At 40.6% G+C, this 18,727-nt stretch overlaps 1 protein-coding gene across 1 annotated transcript in view; it reads left to right on the plus strand.

Moving 5' to 3' along the window:
* The window catches only part of zmp:0000000926 (ataxin-1), a 40,260-nt gene extending 22,027 nt beyond the window's left edge, over window positions 1-18,233 (plus strand). The window contains exons 2-5 of the mRNA XM_059528622.1: window positions 11,724-11,810; window positions 13,839-13,903; window positions 13,985-15,460; window positions 17,874-18,233. Of these exons, the coding sequence (XP_059384605.1) occupies window positions 14,129-15,460; window positions 17,874-18,233 (1,692 nt within the window). The 5' untranslated portion in view covers window positions 11,724-11,810; window positions 13,839-13,903; window positions 13,985-14,128. The remainder of the gene's footprint in view (window positions 1-11,723; window positions 11,811-13,838; window positions 13,904-13,984; window positions 15,461-17,873) is intronic.
* Window positions 18,234-18,727: the final 494 nt, after the last annotated feature.

The following is an 18,727-nucleotide window of genomic DNA, read 5'->3' on the forward strand; positions in this document are numbered from 1 at the left end:
TCCAAAACCTGACTTGAAATAACCTGACAAATTAATCGTCTCATAAACGATTAAGTTTATGATTAGGATTAGTCATCACTGAAAGGCTTCATTTTATTACTACTTTTGGAAGAATGCAGGTCCTGGAGGGTGAGCAGTGGAGCCACAGTGATCCATTCAGAATTCTGAACTGTCGATTGTAGTCTTGTGATGTCTAAGCAGTCTGGACTGTCCATTGTAGTCTTCTGATGTCTTATTTGTGTCACGCTGTCTGGTCTCTGTTTCCCTGGGTGTCCACTAGTGGTCTCACTTCCCCATAGGCACCTCAGCGTAGGCACTACAATTCCCACTAGCCTTGTCCCTTCATCACAGTAATTGTACTCCTGTTAATTGCACTCAGGTGTCTTCACTTGTTAGTCATTATCCTCCCTATATTAACCAGTCCTTTTCTGTTTGTCTGCATGGAGTCCTTTCTTTCCGTCACCTAGTGTCCTCGCGTTCCTAGTCTTTGAGTTCTTGTTCCTGTTCTTGTTTGTTTGTTTCTGTTTTGGACTGATTTTTGATTATGACCCCGGCATGTTTTGACTCTGATTTTGGATAATCCTATTAAACCTACACTGCACTTGGATCTTCCATCTCCTGTGTTCCCGTACATGACAATTTGGTCTTTGAATCCAGAATGATATAGATATACAGTAGATGAGCACAGGACAAACTCAATGGCCATTTACACTATTTTCAGCCTGTTCAGCTACAGGTTATTACGACTGCAACAGACAGCCTGACATTCAACACCCTGTATGTATGCAGACCCATCACTTTCCTGGATGAGGCCAATTAACTTTGTCTATGTACTTCAGGAGTGAAGTAAGTGAGACTCATGTCAACAAGGACATTGTAATGTTTGGATCACACATCACTCAAGGTGCAGTTATGAGTATATCAGATGACCAATTCCCACCTCACTTAGTTTAGTGTACCATTCAAAGCCAATGTGGGCGGGTTTCCCACAAGCTGTTCAACTATTTGAATTTCACACACTGGAGGGAGCTGGTCAACTGATTTATCTGAAAGATTGGTGGTTAAGCTAGCTGGTAGAGCATTGGATCTTCAACACAAAGAAGACACAATTGTAATAAGATTAATGAAATGTATTAGCAATAGATATGCAAGAGTAAATACAAAAACTAGCAATGATATCAATAAATAAATACGCACTGCTAATAGATAATAGACAACAAAAAAATGAAGATATTGAATTAATCGCAGAAACAAATAAACAGAATTAACACAGAATGGCTGAATGCAATGCTGTTGCGCTAAATGTGGCAATGGATGAATTTCTATGGTAATGTTGTTAATGGGAACCACTAATCACTATTATTAGTAATGCTGGCCCCAAGTAAATGATGCACTGGTGATGCAGACTGTGTGTAGTGGGGAGGGCACAGAGTTGCATTCCGGTAGCCATCAATGCGCTGACCTGGTGGATGCTGAACTTCTGTTGTGCCAAAGAGGGTCCTAAGAACATTGACCGGGCCGCTGGGTCAGATGGGTCTTCACGGGGTCCTTGTCAGCCTGGCTGTTGTTGAGGAGCCGTGTGTTTCAGGCAGTGTCTGCCACTGCGGAGGTCCTTTGCAGACTGGGCTGCACTGCAGTCAGACTGGGTCCGTCACTGCGGGGTCATTTGCAACTGAAGGGCAGCCAAATGTGATAAGGAAGGTTTACTCAGGAGTTGAGCTTAACCTTAGCTGTCTTGAAGTCTCTTATCTCGTCAGGCCAGAAACTCAGAACACCATATCTGCTACTGTCTCTCTGGATGTACTGGAGAAAATGTTGTTTCTGTTAGTGTCTCTCTGGATGAAAGACTGGACTACATGTGGAGTGTTTCTGTTGCTGTCTTTCTGGTAACAGGACTCTGGTGCCTCTCCATTCCAGGAATGTGATTGGCCACTTGTGTCCGAGGTGGCCGTGGTGTTGCCCACCCTAGTGTGAAACTCATTTGCATACAGTGGAGTACAAAGATAAGATTTCACCCATGCAATATTTCTTTATCAAACCTAAAATTCAAATTATTGCCAACATCAGGGGGAGCAAAGACAGTCCATACATGATAGGGAACTGTCGAATTATCACCTATTCATTCCATAATATGTTAACAAGCCATCGTCATTGGCCATCAATGTAATCTGTACTTCAATTGAGGATGAAGTGAATCCCTTGCAGTTTGCATCTGTTTAAGGTCTCCAAAATGGGTATGGATGGATTTGGATAGATCTTTGTTGCCTTTCTTTGTTTCGGCCACTGCCGTTGCATCCAGAGATCTGGAGTAATTTTTCATTTCCTAAAACTTTGGATTGGGTGTGATGGAGAGGGCCAACCCATAGTCCAATGAGTAGTCCTCGCTTAGGTGGTTGTGGGGGCAGAAGGTCTGCCTTTCTGTCCTTCTAGAGGTGTCTGGCAGTTGTCTTGGCATCTTATCTGATGGTTCTGAACATTTGTTTATGTTCCTCTGCCAAGATCCAATCACAGTGGGGCAAATCTCCCTCCACACTGGCAGTTAGAGAGGGGCCCTGCCATAAACTGGTCCATGGAATGCCAGTTTGTCTGTTGTTCACTAAAGAAGCTTGACTGATTGGTCTGTAGACATGCAGTCAGATGTGTACAGGAAGAAGACTACTAGGAGAGCACACATCCATAAGGGACATGTTCATTGCTCACTGTGCTCATTGTGCAGGTTGGATGTGATTTTTCCAAGTCTCACTAGCTGCTTCCTGTCTGTCAGGATGTTGGTGATCCACTGGCAGTTGAAGGTGGGTACAGAGAGTTTGGTCAGTTTGGACAGTTTTGGACATGGCTGTGGTCATGAGATCATATGAGACTTCAGAATATCAAAAACAGGTTTGTAGTCATGCATTTTGGAGCGTTTGATGTAGGAAGTGACTTCACACAGCTCCAGTGATCTTTTGAAGATCTGGTAGATAATAGGTGTCTGGTGGATTGCACAGACTTTCATACATGTGGGTGACATATTGTCTGAGCCTGGTACGTTCCTTGTCTTCTGTTTCCGTGCATTCTCAACACACAGTTGCCCTCCACTAATATTGGCACCCTTGGTAAATATGAGCAAACGTGGCTGTGAAAATAAATCTGCATTATTCATCCTTTTGATCTTTCATTAAAAAAAAATAAAAAAAATAAATCACAAAATTCAAACCTATCATTAAACTAAAACAACTGAAAATGGGGGAAAATCTCATTATGAAATAAATGCTTTCTCTAGTTCATGTTGGCCATCAGACATCAGAAGACTACAGAGGTTCGGATTGCTGTAAGGCGTTTCATATCACTGCTATGCTGATGAAACTCTACTCTCATTCCATCCTGATGAGCCGACAATAGCTGCTCACATCTCAGCTTGTCTAACAGACATTTCTTGCTGGAAGGACCATCACCTTCAATTCAACCTTGCCAAGACAGAACTGATTGTGGTTCCGGCAAACCCCTTGTTCCATCACAATTTTACCATCAAGTTTGGCACATCAACCGTAACTCCTTCAAAAACAGCCAGTAACCTTGGTGTTATGATTGATGGTCAGCTGACTTTTTCTTAGACCACATTGCTAAAACTACCCGGTCCTGCAGATCTGCTTTATACAACATCAAGAAGATCAGGCCCTTTCTTTCAGAACATGCTTCACAACTCCTTGTTTAGGCTCTTGTTCCGTCCAGGCTGGACTATTGCAATGCTCTCTTGGCAGGTCTTCCAGTCAGTTCAATCAGGACCACTTCCGTCAAGTATATTTATGACAATTATATAATTGCATAAAGTTAGTGTTGGCGGTATGGTTATGTTCTGGGCAACACTCCACATGCCTGTCCATGCAACCATGCTTGGACAGAGCGGGGAGAGCAGCAAGACAAACCCCCCTGGGGTACAGAACAGAACCATTATAAGCATACATAATTACAATTCACAAAATGTGATAGAGACTGCTTCCAATGAAGACACTGTAAAGACAGAACAGAGTTAGATCGGATTACAGGTTCAGTTGGTGGAGTTGGGGTTGGAGGAGGGAGTTAATTGCAAGCAGCGATGCGATGGAAGAGACACTGAAGAATGGGAATTTAAATAGACCGCAGGTAATAGGTGTCAAGACTGGATTGGTACATGTCAGGAACAGCTGACTGTCAGCTGATGCATGCGTGACTAACGTGGCCTGACTGAACTAACGCGATGCACGATTTCTATCAAACCTTTCAAATTAGTCCAGAATGCGGCAGCAAGATACATTTTTAACAATCCAAAAGTTATGCATTCACACCTCTGTTTATCAGTTTGTACTGGCTACCAATAGCTGCTCGCATAAAATTCAAGGCATTGATGTTTGCCTACAAAACCACCACTGACTCTGCACCCTTAAATTAATTACTTCAAACTTATGAGCCTTCTAGAAGCTTGCGTTCTGCAAGTGAACATCACTTTATTGTGTATCCCAAAGAGGCACAAAACTACTTTCACAGACCTTTTAAATGAAATGTTCCCTTCTGGTGTCCTTAGCCATCTAAAAGAACTGGCTAAAAACACATCTCTTCCATTTTTATTTGACCCTTTAGCTATACCACTCTAACGTTTAAAAAAAAAATGACTTGCATTCTATTCATTTACTAACTGGTTGTACACTAGCTTCTCTATTCTTTTTGTAATCTATCTGTTTCCTTTTTATTTATTATACAATTAACAAAAGTAAAAAGACTTCTAACACTAGCTTGCTCTATTATTTTTCTATTCTTTTCTTTTTATTTATTATATAATAATGAAAAACTTGCTACGTGTTAAAACCCCTTACCAGTCACCCCCCTTTTTTGGCATGGAGACAGAAATGACATACCCAAAATAAAAAGGTTTCTGCTCATGATTCTTTCTAACTAGATACATAATCAACATTTTTTCACAAAGCTGACACTTCAAAGTTTACTGTTCAGGAATCAGAATCACTCAGACTGTTATGATAATAGAGATATATAAGCTCAAACATAAAAACAAAAATAAAAATATTAAAAACATATTTTTTAAATGTATTAAAAAATGTTGATGTAAGATATGAGTTTAGAGATATAGTGTAGCTAAAGCCACAAGTCTTTCAGAACTTCATTAGAAATTTCCTAATACAATCTGTAAAACTGTGAATTTTATGAAATATTTTCTAAGGCCATGTCATGTGTGTTTTTAGAGAAGGCTAATCAGATTGATTTATGGCACTTGTCATCTCTGTAAGATCTCACATGTAAACATTCCTGTGCTCTCTGTATGTGTGTTGGCTTTGAAAAACTCCCCGTTTCATTAATCTATTGTTCTCACCAAACGAGTCTTTCACACCTCCGCCAGGTATGACACATTATGACATATTGGGTCCCGTCAGGTTTGGGCAAAGATCTTCAGCTCTACTCCACAGTCCTGAAGAGAAGACAGAAGAGAGAGAACATATCCTGCCTGAGAACTTCATTGTAAGTCCCATTACCTGGTCAGAGGAAACCCTGCCCTCCTCCAACATCTCCACCAACGCTCCGCCGGGTTGTCCACCAGGTTTGCTCTACATCACTCGGACAGGGCGCACTACCCTCATACACACTTCCCACTTGTCACTGGGCACTGGCCACCCAAGTATCAATGAGACCGTCTCACTGCTAAAGGAACACTTCTGGTGGCCTAACATGGCAGAGGACGTCAGAAGGTATGTAAGAGGTTGCAAGGACTGCGCCATCTCGAAGAGCCCTCGTCATCTTCTTTCCGAAAAACTTCACCCTCTGCCCATTTCCAAAAAGCCCTGGTCACACCTAGGAGTTGATTTCATAACAGACTTACCTGCTTCCGATAACTGTAACTGCATTCCAGAAAATCACCAACAGATTGTCCAAGTCATGCCATCTAATTCCCCTGAAAGGACTTTCCACCGCCATTCAGACTGCCAAGCTGATATTCAACCATATCTTCATAATTTGCAGCATTCCCAATGACATTGTGTCAGATAGAGGGCCTCAATTCATCTCCAGAGTATGGAGGGCGTTCTTCTCGCTCCTAGGTGTGACTGTCAGCCTCTCCTCTGGTTACCATCCGCAGTCGAATGGGCAAAGAGAAAGGAAAATATAGGAGATCGGACGGTTCCTCCGTACCTTCTGTCACAGCCACCAGAACTCTTGGAACCAGTTCCTGGGTTGGGCCGAGTATGCACAGAACTCCCTGCAGCAACCTACCACTGGACTCACTCCCTTCCAATGCATGCTCGGTTACCAACCCCCACTATTACCCTGGTCTGGGGAACCATCGGATGTTTTTGCTGTCAATTACTGGTCCCAAGAGAGCGAGAGGGTCTGGGACTCGGCTCACCATCACCGCGTACCAACCAGGTCAGAAGGTCTGGCTGTCTACCAGTGACATCAGGTTACGCCTACCTTGCCGAAAGCTGAGTCCCGGGTTCATTGGCACCTTCACTATCGTGAATCAGATCAACCCAGTCACTTATCAACTCCAATTGCCACCACAATACAGAATTCATCCTACCTTCCACATCAACTGCTGAGTATTGTGCTGCTGCTGAGTATTGTGCTTGGGTCAGATGTCGGCAAGAGTGCTCCCAGTTGGGTTTTCTTTACTTGCTGCCCACAAACAGGTCTTATCCATATGATGCCGTGAGTATTGATCTCCCGTCGGGTGTCGCAAGAGACCTCTTTGTCGGCGGCCCAAAGCCTGTTTATCTGCTCAACTGAGAGGACCTACACTTCCGTCGGCCTGAGTCTTGATCTCCAGTCGGAGGCTTCATGGGTCCTCTCAGTCAGTTATCTGCCCTGGTTGCCCACTGATTAGCAGGGGCTCATCAGCCAGTAGGGCCCGTATGCCAACACCGTGACCTATTCCAGTTGAGGCAACTCAGGGCCCACCTGGTCGGGCTGTCCAATCATGTTGCTCCTCCTCTATCGGCCGGTAGGGCTCATCCATTCCAATGCAGTGAGGTGCTCCGGTTGTGCAACGGCTCGAGCCCTCCCGACCAGGTGCCCCAAAACACATAGTTCGATACAAGCAGCCGGTAGGGCCTATCTCTCCAAATATATAAAGTTGCTCCCACTGGAGTACATAGGCTCTTCCGACCGGCCAACCAGCTGACTTTCTAAATATCAGCCCCCCCCAGATCTCAAAGCTATTGTGGGGGGGTCCTTAGTTTGGCGGCTGTCCTTTCCGCTATTGCTTTTTGGGGGATACTCTAGGTTCGGACCATTCCCGAGCTCGGAGCCTTTCCCCGGACAGCACGCCAAATATGCATTATAATACTTATAATACAGCTAATTATATGTAAATGTGAACTCATGAATTGTAGTTTCATTAACAAGATTCGGGAGGAGCACACTTTAGATAATCAACCCTAGGGTATAAATACAGCTGACTTACCTCTGTCCATTGACGGTTTATCAACACCCCCCCCTCCACCCCATCTCCACTACTAGAGTTCATTTTACACTTTCCCCCTTGGGGGGGGGGGGGGTGGGGGGGGGGGGTGGTACTCTAGGTTTAAGGCCATTCCTGAGCTCGGAGTCCTTCCCCTGAGAGGACGTCAAATATGCATTATAATACTTCAGCTAATTATATGTAAGTGTGAACTCGTGAAACTTAAGTACATAAGAAATCTAGTAATTTTATACTTTCACTTAATTGAAAAAGGAGTACTTTTACTTTTATAATAGATATATTAATAATAGATATAATAAATAGACAACAATGTTGTTGTTTTTGTTTTTTGTGTAAATGTGTTTTTATTTTTATATCTTTAACCCTATCAAGTCGATTAACGCGGATACGCGTTTTGAGTCATTTTCTCCTGATAACCCCGAAAAGAACTTAAATTACACTTTCAGTTTTAATCGTACAGATAAGAGCAATACATCAATCGAATCTGTAAAGGGTCTACTTTTTTTGGATACAGACATAATAACAACAAAACGGGGCGTGTAGACTTGTTACATTTACTGTATTTGGTAATGTGTATTACTGTCACATATAAATGAATAAATAAAATGTGTGTTGCCATCTGAAGCACCGGGAGTTTTCCAAATGAGCTACTGGACAATGATGCCCTGTTTCTTTGTACAGTGGGTAAAAGAAGTTTTGAACACATCAGCATTTTTCTCAGTAAATATATTTGTAAAGGTGCTGTTGATATCACATGTCGGTAACAACTCAAGTGATCCATACATACAAAGAAAACAAAACAAATAAGTTCTGTGTAGTAAAGTAGAAAGGCACAGGGAAAACGTATTGAAATGATTCAATGACGTATTCAGCTATTTGCCACGTTTACCAGGAAAGACAAACCATAACTTTAAAATAAAAATTTTAATTAATTGCTAATTAATAAATTGTTATTTAATAAAAACAATTGTATCGTGTTATATTTTTAAGTAAGTGGTGTGTGATGAGTGTTGTGGAGCAGGTAGAGAAAGGACAGGGCCCGCTCTCTTCTCCTCACCTTCACCTCCGCTGGTCTTCCGGAGAGTTCTGCTGCATCATAAAGATTTCAGAGCTCAGAAACATGATCAGCCCAAAGAAGTGCTGCACACAGGAAAAATGATTCGCACACCACACAGAAATGTAGCTGCACCATTAAACATTTCAGTTAATAAGACATGACTTAACTTATTAATAATAGTATGCTATTTCTTGAATTTTAGATAGCTGTATTATGTGGTAAACATATGTGCAATGAAAAATGTATTCTCATTCGTTTTGGGAGTACACAAAACATTCTGTTAATTTTTAAATAATAATATCACATAGAAAATCACAAATGCTTCCTTAACAACATTATAATTTTAAGCTTTTCACATGTTGATTGGACCAACAGCCATCTAGCACAGCAGATTCAGTGTGTTCCAGTTTCAGAAGGAAATGCATGAACAAAGGGATGGCATTAAAGATGAACCTAGGTTTCAACATGACAAAGAAATAATTAGCTTTTTCTTACTTTCTTTCTTTTAATGCATATACTGCCCCTAATAGGTCATAAATGATTTATTCCATATAACATCACCTGTCTAAATTGTTTGAAACTCTCTAAAACATTTCAAATTCCATAATTGTAATCGAAAGCAACACAGCAGTTCTGTTCCAGTGATTTGCAATTCAATCTAGTCCCATCCAAACAAGTATCTATTTAAAGAGTGTGCCAGTGTTCTCGTCTTCAAAGAGAACGCTGACACTGCATCTGCTGGACAGGAGTGATGTATGTGTGTGTGTGTGTGTGTATGGTGAGAAAGAGCGATGTAGTGTAGAGTTTTGGTTTGACTCAGAGGTTTCTGTGACACCACAGGCTCTCAGAGATAGAGGGTTTGTGTAGGATGAGACTTCTTTAACATTTTCTCTCCTACTCCCGTCTCTTTCTTATTCTGCCCTGCTCTTTTGACACAACTTTTTTTTTCAACTTCAAACTCTTGCACTTTTTCTCACTCTGTAGCTTCATATCTCAGTTTCTCCCACTCGTGTGTTACCACTGTTACAAAAAACAAAACAGCAACAACAAAAAAACTTTTTGTGTGAATTTAGTTGATTCCTGTCTGCTAGTTGTTGTACTCTACAATTACTCATTCATTTCCACATATGTAGTTCTGTATGCAGTGAACAGGGAGAGGAAATGACAGTTCTGTAATAGTGTGTTGTTGTAGGATTACAACGATTAGCTGTAACTGCATTACAGTAGGCTATTCTTTTCTGTATTTATTGCAGACCTGTCTGGGCCTTTTTCTTCTTCTACTAAAAGGTCAGCTCACCAAAATAGTATTTCAAAGCCTTTTATTTGTGGTTCAATTCATAAAAATATGTAAGAGATTCTTGTAAATTTCAGGATTTTTTTCTAATTTCTTTTTCATAATTCTGGTCATTTAGCATTAGCTCATGCATAAACATGATTCTCCTTTGACATATGTGTGTGGGGGCGGGGGCTCAATGGCAAATAATTATTATTAGTAATAGTTTTAAAGTATGGTTATGACAACAGTGTTATCCAAGAAATAGATCAAACTTGACAATTTTCACAACAGTTTAAAAATGTTATAAAATGTTAACCCTCACATATCAGCATTATAAATATTTCTGTATGTTATATATAAAAGCACTGATTTATTAGAGAACATATGGATGGATGGCCTATTTCATTGTCTGAATGGCAAGCTTCAGCAGAAGTTGAAGTATTTACTTGAATAGAATTTCAGTTAAATCACTTGTTCTATTTGTATTTTTTATTTTTTTATATTTAGCTTTGCCTTTTGCCTTACACTACACAACATAGTTGATGGTCAGTTATTGGGGTGATTAATTATTATTATTATTATATTTTTATATATATTTTTTTTTCAGTATGGTCTACTATGTCCATCCTGTATCTACCCTCTTGTGGATTATTAAAGACTATTTGCATTCATCTTCATCTTATTCATGTGTTTATTGACAACCAAAATAGTCAATGGCACAGATAATGTTCATTCTTAATTTTTATTTATATAAAACTATTTAAATTACTGTTACTCTGTTTCTATGAATGGGAACAAGATTCTGCAAAGCAGCTTATACACTCTCTTTTGCTCCTTAGGCTCATGTCTGACTTCTGAAAATTGGAGGTTTGATGCTTCCGAGCAGAAAGTTAAATGAAAGCTACCACGTAGCACCTTGGTAACATTGTTTTAGCGCCATCAACCAATAAATTAGTGTGATTCCATTGGGCTTCCAACCATCTGAAGTGGGTTACATTTGTCAACTTCCACAAGTTTTTCCTCCACATCCTCCATTTTTTTTTTCAAATTTTTTTTTTATGTTTGATCCAGTGGGTTTCCCAGTCCACTACCCAGTATGACGCCACAGAAACTTATCATGACAAAATGTCTCTCATGGTTTGTTTTAGCTGGTTAATACACAAACTCTAATTAATGTAGTTTGAAATGAACATGGAAGAGATGCTTTAACATTGCACAACTGGTTAGAGACAATCATTAAACTATGTTACACAACAAAAAACTATGTTTTAAAATCAAAACACAAAATAAAATAATAATAATAAAAATAAAAGTAAATACGTCAAAATGTTCTGCCAGAATGGACACTTGCCACCATATTACTGATGTATATGAAACAGCTGATTATTCCACAATGCAAAGCAATAAAGTTGGACTTTTTTATGTCAGAACATGGCCTTGTTTCACCAAAGGACTTGATAATATTATTTCTTCTTCTTCTTCTTTATGGTCAGAAAATCATCTAAAATCCTGTAAGTTGTTTATAGTGTAATGATGTGTTTGAAATCGGAGTATATATCACTATCTATCTACATGCTTATCACGTATGTAAATGCATATGCTCAGGGCTGAGAGTGTGTGTTTGAGAGCAATAGCATGAGTGGGAGTGTGTGTAATTACCCGTCTGTTACTGCATGTGTGTGTGTGTTTATCCCTTTCACAGTGAGTAAGGCGAGTGGGCGACAGCAGCAACTGGTCTGCCTGTGTGTTGTTGCACAGCAGACATGCCTCACACTGCACGATATTACTCATTTCCTCAGCCTTGTGTACATGCACACACACGCACAAACTCTCACACTTTTTCACAGTCAGCCTCACAGCCTTTCAACATGGTGTGACACCACATTTTGCCCGTAGATTTGCACACACCATTGCCTTACTGGTGTGTCTGTGTGTCTGTGTGTGTGTAGAAGAGCTGCAGGTGTGATGGACTGCAGAAGTAAGTGGCGTCACATGGATATCTGCTCAGCACACCCCATCAAGGTCAGTCGCATCAGGTCAGCAGTGCTTTTCATGTTGATCTCAAATTCATTCATTCAACTGCTTACTGTGCATGTGCTTAAGACAAGCCTGTAATTCAGAAAACAAATGTTATTTTTCTGTAATCTGTGTTTTTCAATGTGTAATTTTTACTATCACTGAAAGAACAGTTTTTTTTTTTTTTTGTAAAATTCATCGAAGATGTTTTTCCACTAGTGTGTATGGCACAAAGTATTTGCACTTGAACTTGAGTTGGTATTAAAAGAAAATCCTGGTGAGAATGAACAGATGTTGAAACTTCTGAAATAATTAAATGAGCCTGGAATGCACCTCTTAGAGGCTAGTTGTGTTTATCAGATTGATTCTGTCAGTGTTTTTTTTCTACTGTGATTCTTTTTTTTTTCTTTTTATGACGGAATGCCAAAGCTTTCCAAAGATCACATATAAAACTATCCCCCATTTTCAGTACATGATCCAGAAACATCACGTTAGATGTTTAATTTGTCAAAACAAGCAGGGCTGTAAAAATGATTAGGAGTAAGCATAGGGATTGTGGTGTAGAATATATTTATAGACAACTTACAAAAACAAAATAATTGTGGCATGTTTACAGCTGTCAAGAGGTAAGTACATTTTAAATTGTAGTTATAAACTCTTTACCTAGGGATAGTAACAACTCAAGATACATAAATATTTGTTTGCATAATTTAAGTTACTTTCTATGTCTAGCTTTTGTTTTGCAACATTTCCATTTCTGTTTAGAATGAAAAATTAAATTTTTTATATTTATTCATTCATTCATTGAGTAACATGATTATGTTTATTCTATGATTTCCTTACTTGGGTCAAGTATTGCATCATGAAAATGTATTTATGCAGCATTGAGAGATACACATTATGTGCAATTTAATTACTTTACATACTTCAGCATGTAACCTGTGATATACAAATACAGTGTGTAAACACTATCAGAAATAATAGAGCATTGGGAAGCATTTGACAAACCATATTGTGTTTTATGATGCTAATGCTCGGCTCGCTACATATTTTTTATATGTTCTCCATAAAATTCCCATTAGCACTTTAAGTTCACATAAATAGAAGGAACTTGTGAGAATAAACAGAAATGTCTCCGTTTTGTCTAACTTTGCTTAAAGTTGTTTTAGCAGCTTGCTCTTGTGCGATGAGTACAGTTTGTCGGACTAAATTTCCTGATAAAATCTATATATAACCCTCTTTTAGCTCTCTTTGGTCACTATAGATGTATGGACTCAGTTTCCATGGAGACAACAGCAGGGTATTGAGTTCAATCCATGTAGACAGTGTGGTAGACAGAGGCGTTGAGAAAGAGACCAGATGTGCTGACAGGGTATTGCAGTCAAATATAAGTGTTTAATTTAGAGTGCTGGATTGACATTAGAGAAAGTTCCCCACAGGAAGGTGTGAATGAAACAAGCAAGTTTCACTGCTTTAAACCTTTCAGCCTTCTTTTGCATGTGCATGTTTGTTTTAAATGCCTCTGCATTAGTGATCTTTAATTGTTAGGTAACTTTCCCAATCACTACAGTAAATTCTGGAATAAGTCCGGAGATTCCCATCACAGATTAGAAAACAGAAGCAACCTATTTAAGAACTGCCATGTAGTCTCTTGCCATACTTGTGTGTGGGTGAGAAAATCTTGTGTTTTTCTATTAGTGTAAGTTTTTATGTGTTTGTTGGTAGCATAACAGCAATATGGAGACAATTGTTTGAAAGTTATATTTAGAACAGTTGGACCATTTTTTTTTTTTCCAATATAAAGCTCTCAGATGTTCCAGTCTGCAACTTACCAATGAAGTCATAGTCAAAGTCTGCTTTATTTTTAAATCTGTCACATACATCTGTACAGCACATACAGTGAAATCAAATGATTCCCAGACCCATGGTGCATACAGACAATAAGAACATGTAAAAAAAAAAAAGAAAAAAAAAAGAGGTGGCCTCTGAAAGTTTATGGACACTCTTTAAAATGTTTGATGAACTAAATCTATGGTTAATCTGCTTAGGTACTGCAGTGACATTCAGAAATAAGTTTGATCTTTGAATCAAGTTTCTAGGGCTACTGTAATAGGTCAGTACTATTTTTATTTAGTTATTGAAATATTTATTTATTTATTTTATATACATACATATTTGCCCTTTTCTCTCTCAGGTGAGCAGGGGTTCTGAACGTGACAGTGTGTGACAAGTGGTGTGCGTGATGCTGATCAGCAGAAGAACATGTCTTTCTCCTAGCCCTTTGTTCTTCCCAGCCCATGTAACCTAGAGTGGCCCAGAAGGCCCGGGGGATTGTCCCATGAATCCAAGCCCAGACCGCAGCAAGGAGTGCCTCCCCCCCAAAAAGCGGGACTCCCGACAGGGCTCATCAGATCAGCCAGCCCCAGAGGATGACTTCAAACCTCCTGCCCCTTTTCGAAGCCGAAGGCAGCACCACTCCACGGAGAGTCACCGAGAGAGCAGGGATCTTCTACCACCCACGCTGCCACCCCTTCCTCTGCCGTTGCCTTGGCAGGTGTCCTATACCCCCTCCATGCATCCTTCATTCCTACCGGTCCAGGTGGGAGAGAGGCGAGGGTCAGCTTTGGCATCCTGGAGAGAGACATTGTGTGGACGGGGTATGGACGGAGGACTGGAGCACACTATTGCCCATCACTCTCGTTGGCTGAGCAGTGACATCCCCCCAATTAGTGTGCAACCGCTCATCTCTATGCCCATGTTCAAAAGTGTCTACACAGCCGAATCCAGAGAAATGTGGTCCTACGGCCCCAGTCGACGAGACTATAGCTCATCTCTTTTCTCCCCTCATCTCTTTTCACAGCCTACAGTGTATCCCCACGACACCCTGTCTGACAGCAGTCTCAGGTACCAAGGCAGACGGCCCAATGGTGTTGAAGGAACAGACAGTGGGTCTGGGCCTAGCAGAAGGATGGCCTCTTGCGATGGCCGCGGTAATGAAAATGTGGCCAGGTTAGATGGTCCACATGCCAATGGGAGGAGAAGACAGGAGAACACAACAAGACAGACCACCGGAAGAGGCCTTCTGCCACGAGAGAGCACAAGTGCACATTCCTCACCATGGGACAGGGACCCTCTGGGAACACCCAAAACGCCAATACCCCCATCACCAGATGGAAAGACAGGAAGGGCAGTCACTTCTCAGGATAATTTCGGTGGTAGTTCCTCTCAGGCTGGAGCTCAAATCTACTATGCTGTGGGGTCCCTTTGCCAATCTGCACACCATAACCCTCCAAAGTACCCACAGCTCAGTCCTTCTGTATCCTACTCCCAGAGAAAGTCCCAGCACTTCCAGCAAAGCCAACACAACAGCCATGGGGTTGAGACCGAATGGGATCCCTCAGTTGGGTCCTACCACTCTCCCGTCGCTGTGCTCACTGGCCCTGACCCACCCCCTTCTGCAGTCCTACCTCATTTTGCCAAAGGTTCCCTGATCGAGCTGGCTGGTGGCCATCTGAAGAGGGTGGAGGAGCTGAAGACAGAGGATTTCGTGCAAAGTGCTGACACCTTGCCTGAGTTTCACCTGAGCACCTGCACTATTCTGTTAATCTCACCCGGACCCACGTACGGCTTCAACCACTTGCAGGTCTTGCTCACAGACCGCAACACTCAGGTGAGTTTAGCCCAAGAAGTATGTACATAAATCAAAATTTCCTGCAAATTCAAGTCAAGTCAAGGTCAATGCTTTAATACACAAAGTGATGATAAGGAAGGATATAATAAAATACAGCCAGTTAAACTAACACAATTTAATTATCACTACGTCTACATTAATCTGGATTCATTTAAAAATGTTTTTGAAAGTGTTTTTGTTTTAGAATGCTCTCCATCCACACTAGCATTTTCAAGCTTTTTTCCAAAAGTTTTTTAACCACACTGAAATATCAGAAAACATATTTGCATAAAGCCTTAAAAAAGCTCACTGAGACGATACAGATTGGACAGACATAAAACTTTAAGTTTTCATGCAATTCTCCTGGTAAGATCATTTTATTGGCGAACATATCTCACCATTCACTGACGCATCCATGTCGCCTTTATTCACAATTATATGTCTGATCTAAAATGTAACTGCCCTCATGTTTTGGAGCAAAACAGCAATTGCAAGTAAATTTTATAGGGAACCAGGACTGTTATATACCTAGTAACATCTATAGTAATCAATTGCAACAATGTGAAAGTGAATAGCACATAACATGCATCTTACAGACATCATAGATGTCTATTGGTACAATATACAGTTCAGACCAAAAGTTTGGACACACCTTCTCATTCAAAGAGTTTTCTTTATTTTCATGACTATGGAAATTGTAGAGTCACACTGAAGGCATCAAGGGCTATTTGACCAAGAAGGAGAGTGATGGGGTGCTGCGCCAGATGACCTGGCCTCCACAGTCACCGGACCTGAACCCAATCGAGATGGTTTAGGGGTGAGCTGGACCGCAGACAGAAGGCAAAAGGGCCAACAAGTGTTAAGCATCTCTCGGGGAACTCCTTCAAGACTGTTGAAGACCATTTCAGGTGACTACCTCTTGAAGCTCATCAAGAGAATGCCAAGAGTGTGCAAAGCAGTAATCAAAGCAAAAGGTGGCTACTTTGAAGAACCTACAATATGACATATTTTCAGTTGTTTCACACTTTTTTGTTATGTATATAATTCCATATATAATTCCACATGTGTTAATTCATAGTTTTGATGCCTTCAGTGTGAATCTACAATTTTCATAGTCATGAAAATAAAGAAAACTCTTTGAATGAGAAGGTGTGTCCAAACTTTTGGTCTGTACTGTATGTCACATAAATAAACATGCTTAATCGTTTTTAAAAGTCTCCATTTTCTCCATGGGCTGTAGAGAAGCCTAATAAATTCTGGTTTCTTGTTCCGTTGAAGGAAGTTATTTTCCTTCCAATATCCGATGTCCTTCAGACATCTGAAAAGGTTACTTAAAGTCCCACTGAAGTGCCTTGAAATGTGTAGAGTTATTGAGTGTGTTGACATAAGTTCCACTGAAACAGGAGAGCATATTAAGTGGCTCATCACATAGCACAGGTTTTATGTCTTGTGCTCATCAGTGCGGTTTATAATGGAGAAGATGTCTAACCATTTGCAATGTTTGGATCACAGCATTCGTGTAGAATATGATCTGCTCTGTGCTGTCATGTCTCTGGACCAGATCACACTGTGTGCACCCTGTGGAGGTTTGCGTGACACTGGCACAAATCTAGACTTCATTCCCCCTAATGGAACGCATATGGATTTCTCCCTATATAGTTCCAATATGTGCTATTCAAATTATAGAACATAGTAGATGTTTGAGAAATTACAGATTTCAGAGGAAGCTTTACTTTTTGCTTATAATGTAAGGGGTGGGATGATTCCGAATGATGTCATCAAAGTCCTTGAGCTTTAGTGATAGAGAAAAAGTGTAAATTGTGAATGCTTACAACTTGTGATTTTTTTCAATTGTTTGGATCTTATATCCTGAAGATTAAAATATTGTCGTAATATGTTAATAATATGTCAGATCAACAGCTACTATTAGAGTATGATGTTTTTGTTGCAACTTGTACGCTGGGGTATAATTTTGACATCAAGACATTATTTTTTATTATTGGATACTTTGAAAGTGAGATTCTGTTGGCTTTTTATAAAGGATATCAATTTGAGGAGAGGAATTGTGAAGGTCACTTTATGAACTGACAGCCTCTGCCACATTCATTTTGGCGTAAGCTATATTTGGAATTTGCAACAAAATAAAGGATTTTTAACAATACAAAATCACAACATTGTTTTGTCAGATAGTTTTGGCTGTCATAACACTCCATAGCATTGATAGGTCAAAAAGAAATGCATTGTGAACTAATTCTGTTTTCTGACAAAGGATTGTTGAGCTAACCGTGAACTGATAAGTACTGCTACTGTTTTTCAAATACAATGCACATATACAAAATCTTGATCTATTTCTCTCTCTGAGTGTGAATCCTTTTGTGTGACCTTACCGAAATGTGCATTCCATTTCTGGCAGGAGCTGCTCACAGTCTTAGCGGAGTATCCATTTTTCGTTCAGGACCGCGGCTGGTCTTCTTGCAGTCCCCAGCGGAGCGCCCAGCTGTATGGCCTGCAGTGCCGTCAGCTCAGCACAGGGGATGTGTGTCTGGCACTGACTCCCACACCTGCGTCACCTCACTCGGGCAGTCAGGTGCAGCGTCCACACATACACTCAGAGGACATGGTCAGCGGGACAGCGGGACAGTCTTCTCCTTCCAGTTTGCGAAGCGAACGGCCCCGCGCCCGCAAGAGACGCTGGTCCGCCCCTGAGCTCCAGCCAGGAATCAAGACAAGCACCCATTTACCTCAAGGCTCTAAGCACGAGAGACAGCAGTAAGGTTTCGAATTGACACCACAGGAAGGTCTAGAGTCTGATTATTGGTAACCTCACAGATACCATGGAATAGCTAGTAAATGTGATTTCAGAATGTAGAAAAACACATGATAACCAGTTCCAAAAAGCACAGTGAGACAATCAAAAATCACTTCTTTGTGATGCCACGCACCTTTAAATTATTCTAATCTCAAGCGTTTTTCTGCAGGTATGTCTTTTTAATCCATATTACAGGGCATGTGTTAATCACATGCAATTGTCAAACACATCTCATCAGTCAAGCCGGTTCCGTGATTGGTAATAAACCGCCATCACCTTCAGTTGACTGACAAACAAGGCAATATGTGATTCATCTGCGATTATGAACGTGATATTGACTTGCTTGTCAGTGATCTACAGTTCGGTGTATTAAATGCTGCTCCATCTGAAAGCAGGTTATGGCGATTAACTACTAATTATCGAACCGGCTTTACTGACGAGATGCACATGACAATCGC

The sequence above is a fragment of the Carassius carassius genome, chromosome 37 (assembly GCF_963082965.1).
Source record: "Carassius carassius chromosome 37, fCarCar2.1, whole genome shotgun sequence".
Lineage (NCBI taxonomy): Eukaryota > Metazoa > Chordata > Actinopteri > Cypriniformes > Cyprinidae > Carassius > Carassius carassius.